Source organism: Archocentrus centrarchus, chromosome 22, assembly GCF_007364275.1.
Source record: "Archocentrus centrarchus isolate MPI-CPG fArcCen1 chromosome 22, fArcCen1, whole genome shotgun sequence".
NCBI classification, from domain to species: domain Eukaryota; kingdom Metazoa; phylum Chordata; class Actinopteri; order Cichliformes; family Cichlidae; genus Archocentrus; species Archocentrus centrarchus.
In genome coordinates this window covers 19,718,813-19,726,924 of record NC_044367.1, presented here as the reverse complement: position 1 = coordinate 19,726,924, position 8,112 = coordinate 19,718,813, and the positions used below count along the sequence as shown (strand labels likewise).

General features: G+C 37.6%; 1 protein-coding gene across 1 annotated transcript; it reads right to left on the bottom strand.

Annotated features, from left to right (window-relative positions):
- Positions 1 to 266: 266 nt before the first annotated feature.
- mbip (MAP3K12 binding inhibitory protein 1) lies at positions 267 to 5,852 on the bottom strand. The gene is made up of 8 exons (XM_030718910.1): positions 5,713 to 5,852; positions 4,788 to 4,904; positions 4,361 to 4,567; positions 3,723 to 3,819; positions 3,311 to 3,376; positions 3,020 to 3,178; positions 2,617 to 2,714; positions 267 to 610 (listed from the first exon to the last, which is right to left on the bottom strand). Exons 1-8 carry the CDS (start codon positions 5,830 to 5,832, stop codon positions 464 to 466), a joined length of 1,011 nt encoding a protein of 336 aa, XP_030574770.1. The 5' UTR covers positions 5,833 to 5,852; the 3' UTR covers positions 267 to 463.
- Between the last annotated feature and the right edge of the window lie 2,260 nt (positions 5,853 to 8,112).

Sequence of the window (8,112 nt, the reverse complement as noted above, 5' to 3'; positions counted from 1 at the left end):
TATAAAAAAATACGCACTGACTGCAGCTTTTTATGTAAAGTCTTTTAAGGCTTGATACTACGCTGATCAGATGAAACAGGATATTTGAAAGGATTTGGACATTTGCTTACATTTTATAAACCAAATGATTAACAGAAAAAATCTATCAGCACTATTAATTTCTACCAATTAAAGTGACTAATTGCATTTAGATTATACAGTACATTACATTTAAAAATTAATATATTAAAGTCATGATTAAAGGACAAGTCAAAGTTTTCATGGAGTAAAATATAGCTTTATTTACAGAAGAATAATATTTCATTTAACCTGAAAACAGTTTACAGTAGTATATTTTTTTGGGAGATTCTTGTAATAATGTGAAAATGATGCTAAAACGTTGCTGAGAGCTGGAGAAAAAGAATGATGATACAAGGTGAATGCTTGAGCAGATGAATTGGGACTATTTGTGCTTATGTATGTATCACAATGAACAATCTGTTCCATATCCAGGCCCAAACTCAGTCGCCCTCTTCAGCAGAGCCGCTTTCACTGCGCTTATCTTCTCATCCAGCTCTGTCAGGCTGCAGGACTGAGCAGGGGATGTCTTTTGTCGCTTGTGCAGGTGACTCTACAAAACAAGCACATGAGTACACATAAGACCTTCTTAATTAGGGCAATTTTTAAACATGGCTTGAGCATTGAGAAGCATACTGAGGTGCTCATCTGTTCTCCTTCCTACTTTACTCTCTCAAGTATTATCCTGATAGGGATACAGTGCAGCAGAAAAGAGGAATGCACAAAGCTGAAGATTAGGAAAAACTCAATTTTAATCTAAAACCCTTTTTTGTGACTTTATTGGACGTTTTGACAATAGTTAGACAGAAAACATGGGGAGACAGATAAAGGCGGTAACCTTGATCAAAACTGAATAGAAGACTTCATGTGTGTAAGACTTTGTGAGCTGCTGTACCTTCAAATTTAACTTTAAAACATGGTCGAATTGTTTATTTTCAAGTTGCTCTCTAATTTTGTTAACAAGCCTCCATAAATGTTAAGTATTAAAATGCTGTTCCTGAAATCGTGGTCCAACTGTGTACAGCTTTTCAGAAAGAAAAAATAAAAAAGGTCTGGGGTGGAGGAGTGGGGGCGAACTTCGAATATAAAAGACCCCCATCCTCATCAGTTTATTCAAAGACACTCAACATCTCTTGCTCGGCTCACACAAACATGCAGTGAGTCAAAAGCAGATGGAGAGCAGCATACTCACAGAAGCAGCATGCTGTGCTGAGAAATACCAGGATGAAGAGACATGCAGCATCTCAAGTACACTTAGATAACTAACACACTGGACAGACTCCTTCAGCTTGGGAAATCAAAGTCTGTGTGATTCTGCTGATGTCTGACAGGTTGAATAGGAAGTCCACTAAATTACCTACTGTCATCTTTTGAGTCAGCACTTCTCTTAAAAGCAATGAAAAGTTGTCAATTCTGAAATTTGTCATCCGCCCTCAACTAAACATTAACGTAATTCTAACCAAAGGCAATGCATTTCTGATTTAAATCAGCTTAAGTGTTACTTGAGGAGTGAAACGTGTTGAAGTATCAAGGCATACCAGAGGAAATTTCATTCTCATAACCCACAACTCCTTTCAGTAAGTAGATTTCACTCTGAAATGATTTTTCCTACAGCAAACCAATACTCTCCATGCCAATTTAGGCATCATACACATCTGAGCTGACAGTGTGTGAGATGGACAAACTAAAAATACTCTTGAAAGCCTTCTCACCAATACAGTGTGTATCTTTGTCTTTCTCTGATACAAAAAAGCGTGCCATCGGTTGTGAACTGAACCTCAAACTAGCATCCTGATAACATCCAGAGCCTCAATACTCAAAAGTCATTAAGAAGTGCAAACTAGTTGCAATTCCATTTGGAAATAGAAGCAAAGTTGTTTTCAGTTACAACTCGACAACATAAAAGCACTTCAAAAGAAGATGGAGAAGGAGCCGACTGTCATGTTCAGCAATTTCCAAATTCTTTATGATTATTATGATTTGGAAAAAAAAAAAGAACAAAAAACACTGACAACACATAACAACCCAAACCAAACAAAACAAAAACAAAAAACATGGAATCAGAGCAGGATACACGAATTATATGCGCCACATTAACATGCTTGTAAACTTCAGGCTCACGAGGGTCCAGAGAGGCTTTTGTGTGAACAGGGAGGTATGTGTTTAGTTTCTTTCAGTCAAACTCCTCAGGTGAAATGCAGCACCTGCTTACTGTTTGAATTGGAGGAGACAGGCTGGCAATCGCCAATAGCTGGAAATGAACTGGCTAAAACAGAGAGGCAGGAATCACGCAGAAACTTATAGTATTTCTAAGATGTGTGGTAACAACAGTATAATGCAGAGCAGATTCTGGAGAAACCTGCTCGACTGAAGAAATGCTTAAATAACTCAGAAGGAAAACATAAAAATGTTGTGAAATGCAAACATTGCTCGTTGAATACAATCAGCACCTTAAAAAAAAATTAAAGTTCCTTTTCCAAACATGTACGACCTGTGTAATAAATAATTATTATCACATTTTGTATATCTGTGTTTGTATTTTTAAGCCAAAGGACTTACTGAGGATTGAAAGTACTCAGGCGAGAGTCCCTCCAACTCGAGGATTCGATCCTCCAGCTTCTTGAGTCTGTGGTAGACACTCAATGGGACTGGACCCACTGACGAGCGAAACACTTGTTGAACAGTTTGAAAATTTATAATTGCACAAAACTTCAAATTTAGAGTGGGGAGATTAAAAGAAAACAAGTTAAACAAAAGAAGAAGGATTGATAATAAATACTGGTTTAGAGAAAATAAATCATGTGTCACGTAGCTAAAACAAAGAATCTACCAAAGGCTTACATAAGTAAACAATACAACGCCAATAAGAGGTATCATTTAATTTCTGAGTTACATATAATATATAAAGTTACATACAAGACAAAAAAGTATTTGAATATTGCAAGAACTTCCTGTCTCTCACCTGCTGGAAGTTTCAGGTGAGCCTCGATGTTGTTAAGTCGTTCCTCTATGGCTGCATTTCCACAGTCTCTCATCACTAGCCCCCTCTGTTGCTCCCCAGCCTCTCCTTGGTCTCCCCCACTACGGGTCTGTGGTCCGTAAGTGTTTACCACCCGTGTGACTGCCCAGCCAAGGAACAAAGACAGAAGACACAACTTGGTTTTAACCAGAGTCTAGTAAACAACGTGTTTTTGTTAATTACACAAATGATGGTTAAAAAATTAAGCTGTTAAGAATTGTGACATTTTCTTACCTTTTACGTGGCTTTTAAATCCTGGGTACGGAGTGAATACTGCATCTGTTCTGGCACAGCTGTTTTCTACAGATGATCACATTTAATATAAATTGCAATTAGAATTACCAAATGCAATTAAACATGATTACCAAAAGCTGTATATGTATATCACACCTGAATAACAACTACTCCTGATTTCTGTTACTGCTGTCTCACACAGGCTTTGAATTTAAAAAAGGTTCTTCTGTCTCGTGTTTTTCTGGACTAAGCGGGTTGTGTTTTGAGGCCGAGTGTGTTAGCTACTTCAGCCCCACTCTTGGAGCAGTTCAGCCTGACCTCTCGCCTGTGGAAATCAGCTCTCTCCCAAACATTGGCAATCTGTGTGCAGGCACCCTCTCCACCCTGCCCCCCACCTCTCTCCCATTCTCACCCTGATTGCAGTCGATCACGTTGCAAAACTCGCGTACATTGTTTTCATTGATCTCCATCTGCTTGCGTTCCATAAATGCAGATATTCTTCGCTCAATCTAGGGTTACAATGAAGACAACATAATAAGATACAATGGACTGATGAGGTGTCAAGAATGCTATGTTTTTGCCTATTTAATGGTAATGATCTGGGATAAATAGGGTGCGGCAATTTACATTTCATAAAATTCCAGGTAGCCAAAAAAGTTGAACTGCTTGCCACCATCACATGATGAAATATGAATACTGTTTGCTTGGCTACCAAAATAAATGCACAACAGAATGGGGCCTCTTGTCCTTCATCCACATGCAATCTCAGAGTAATGAGCATCCACTTCATAATCCATCAAGGACCTGGCCCTCTCTCAAAACCCTCCAGCAATGTGGTCTGTTCTACCCCACCGCAGCACTAAAGGACCCCTTATTCTCTGCCGAACCCAGCTTATCAGTTCTCCATGAAGCATTTGCTTTGCTGCGGCACGTCATGTGCACATTCTCTGGAGCAATTACTTATGATTATTCATTTGCTTGACAGAGTGTAAAGAGGGCTCTAAAATTTCACTGCCAGAACAGCTGACAGATCTGCTGACAGAGACCAACCTCTGACTTCCCGGCTCTGATCTGAATCATGACGTCATCAGCCGCCGTCTTGCTCTCCGCAGCCCCCGAGCTGTGTGAATGGTGCTCAGACTGTGTAGCCGCTTGTGTTCTGCCTGAAGATGACGTGACAACATCTTCTGATGTGTTCTTTAAAGAGGATCTATCACCCTCAGCATCCACCAATGCCTGTAGGCTTTCTGAAAGAGCCTATTTAAACAGTGGGCCAGAAAGAAGAATATTAAATGCAATTATTTAAAGCTCATGATAATCAAAAAGAAAAACATGGTTTATGATGCACTATCACAATTTAAAATTCATGTAATTAATTCTAACCCCTTTTTTACTTTTAACAATAACACAATTAAAAGGTGCCTTATAACCAATGTCAGTATTATATAAACTCTTGAAAAGCCTCTGTTGTATTTACCTGTAGTTTAGTGATATGTCCTTTTAAACAGCTGTAAACATGAGTAGGTGGAGATGATGGAAGATTCACAGCGCTGGGGTTGACATCTATTTTCAAAGCAGCATCCCCTAATTTCAGCTTAATTTCAAGACAAAGTGTGAACATTAGCATAAATCAACATTTAACATACAATCGCATGCTATCAAAAGAATATACAGATTTATCACATATATGTATGTTACTATTGATTAGTCAATGACATGAAAATATATCAGCTATTTACATAATTAACAAAGGCAAATTTGATTAGTTATGGTTCAGGAAAAACCCTTTACTGGTACCAGCTTCATTTTAATGTAGTATTAAGTATAATTTCCCCCCTAGTTTTCAGCTGTTTTGCAATGGTGTTAAGTAAAAATAAGATAATCCCAGCCTATGAAAAATAACTAACTTATTGCTGAGATATATCCATGTTACGGTATGAACAGTGCTAATGCTCACGATGTTTTTACTTTTTTTACCCATTGCATATTTGATTTCTGCTTTACCACACAAACGCCAGCACCCGAGATCCCTTACTACATGTATGGAATAATAGAGAGGTTTATTTAGAGTTTTATTCAATACAACATGAGCTAGAAAAGAGCCAGGGCGGGGGATAACGACGCAAAACTAAGATTTTGCTTAAACTGATGTCTAATTAAAACACAAGTGTTTAAAAATAACATTTAACAATTTAAAGCTAGCAGAACCGCAAACATCGTTACTTTGCTACAACCTGATTGTCGTCTGAACGCTGGGTGAGTGACAATGAATGAAGTGTGGGTCGGCTAAGCCGCCCTGCTAACGCACCACATTGCTAAAAACATTAGCATGCAGCCAGCTAACAACCCGGACTTAAAGGACCGATATCCGGAACCAGGCAGTTTGAACAACCCAAACAAACCTCTTTTCCGAAGACTGCTAACAGCTGCAGTAACGTGTCCATGCAGTCTCTGTAGCTGGACATTTTACTGGAAGCACTGGGAGGAGCATGATTTTTACTTAGCTTCATTGTTTCCGCCATTGCTGTTCGACGAGCTGCAGAATACTGTACACTGATTGGTTCGAGTGCAGTCATCTGTGTATGCGCTTGACGAGGCTGCACACACGCATGCGGGCACGCACGCACGCACGCACGCGCGCGCGCGCGCACACACACACACACACACACACACACACACACACACAACACCGGATTTTTAAATAAAAAATAAAAATAAAAAAATCATAACAAATGTATGTTTCATGAATGAATGAAATAAGTACCTCAAATGAACTAATTAACTACTAATTACTACTTTTTTTACTGGGCCTTTTCCCATATCTACTGCAAATGCTTTTGAAAGCTTTAGGACATTTCTCTTTTTCAATCTTTTATCCGAATGAAATAAATTGTTTACAACTTTTTTAAATGCAAGAAAAGTTGGAGCAACTTTTATTAAAATCTACACTTATGAATATAAAACATCGCAATAATACAACAGGAGTTAAGGGAAGCAGAGAACTTTTAAATATTACCAGAGACTCGTTGTTAGCGCGTCAGAAGAAAAAAAAAAAAAAAAGAAATAAACCAAAACAAACAAACAAACAAACAAACAAATAATACTACTAATAATGTGAGATTTCGAAGTAAATGAACTGTACTTTGACAGGGTGGGTACGATTGTCTATATGTAAAACCCCCCTAAACAGTGAATGAATATTTTAGATTTATATTTATTTGAGATTTTGACCCAGCTGTTTCTACTCCTCTTCAGTCCTTTCCTTTGAAATCCAAACCTGGTGCAGTAATGAATCATATATGCCTATTAATGATTATCATCAAACATAATAACCCTCTTTATGCATTATAGACCCTGTGCTTTTATACAGTAATCTATTAGCAGACAAGCAGCATTTTATTGTTGCAACTTGTTAAGCTAATATAACTTCATATACAGGTAAGTAGTTCCATTAACAAGCAATAATCACATTTAATGAAATAATTTTATGACTTGCATGTATTCCTTACCTGTAAAGTAGTTTGTAAGTAGTGGCACACCTGGAACATATGATCAAATGCCTCTCACTTCTGCCTTTTGACACCTTTTAAAGTATGTTTAAAATTATTTTTTCTCTTTTGTCTTATGTCATATTTATCTGTTTAACACATAAACTGATAAAGCAGTGTAGCTGCTGAAACCCATGTTGTTCTAATTTTCAATTTATGTTCAGAATGCCCCTGTGCGTGTGTATACACACACACACACACACACACACACACGGCTCCCTGTTTACTGAACTGACTCAAATGTACAGTTAACTGTATTCTCAGTCACTTACTTTTCAAACAGGAGAAAGAATGGTCACTCAATTATAAGGATATTGTCCCTCTGACCGCAGTGGACTGTGCAGCAGGGCATTGGGATGGGAACCTGGTTACAATGGCGTATTTTTCTGTGTTGAGTGACTGTGGGAAAATCTCCCTCCTCTATTCAGACATTTTTCTCTTCTTTCATATAATGAGCAGAGAGACTGATGAAGGAAACAACAGAAAAAGAACAATTACAGGCAAAGAGAAGCCACAACCACTCAGAACTCAATAATGCTCTTTAGGAGGGTTAATCATTTTAGGAAGGGGTCTGAAGACAAGCCTTTTTACTTTAATTCATCTCTGGGGTGATATTTCCCCCCCTCCAAAACAGGAAGGAACTGTAACACTTGACATGGTTTGACATGCTGAGCTGTTGCTGAATGTTCCCACACAGCAAGGAGCTCAGAAATTGAAAAACTGCTCATTTAATTTTTCTGGCTTCAGACCAAAGAGTCATTTATTCTTTTAACTAGGAGGAGTTGTGATTTAAGGCATTTATATGAGCTATTAAAAAACCAAAACCAAAAAACATGATAGCCTGCTTGAATTGAATGTTTTGCATTTAGCTATATTGACATTTTAAAACCAAAACTAAGTATTACAGATATTTACAGTCTTTGACTGTCACTTTATATTCTAATATGTTCTTACAGTTTTACAACAATTTTGATGATTAAAAGATCGGTGGTAGAAGAACTATTTATATCATTAACCAAAAGTTAAACATCAGCAGTAAAACCTAAAAATATTCCATTACAAATAAAAGTTTCACTTTCAAAATTGCAGTAAAAGCATGCATGCAAATTGGCCCTAGTCACCATTCTCTTACATTGTGGGGTCATTATTACTGATGCATCCACATAAGTGCAACATAACTTTATTTATGTAATTGGTTAAAAGTAAGGTGAGTTAACCTGATCTATATGCTGCAATTTGCTTCCAGAGAATATT

What these genes read in the sequence shown, in the direction of transcription:
- mbip (XM_030718910.1), bottom strand. Translation starts at nt 5,832, where the DNA reads ATGGCGGAAACAATGAAGCTAAGTAAAAATCATGCTCCTCCCAGTGCT. An exon ending in GACATATCACTAAACTACAG is followed by an intron (nt 4,568 to 4,787) that starts GTAAATACAACA and finishes CTGTTTAAATAG; the next exon opens with GCTCTTTCAGAAAGCCTACA. An exon ending in TCACCTGAAACTTCCAGCAG is followed by an intron (nt 2,715 to 3,019) that starts GTGAGAGACAGG and finishes TTCGCTCGTCAG; the next exon opens with TGGGTCCAGTCCCATTGAGT.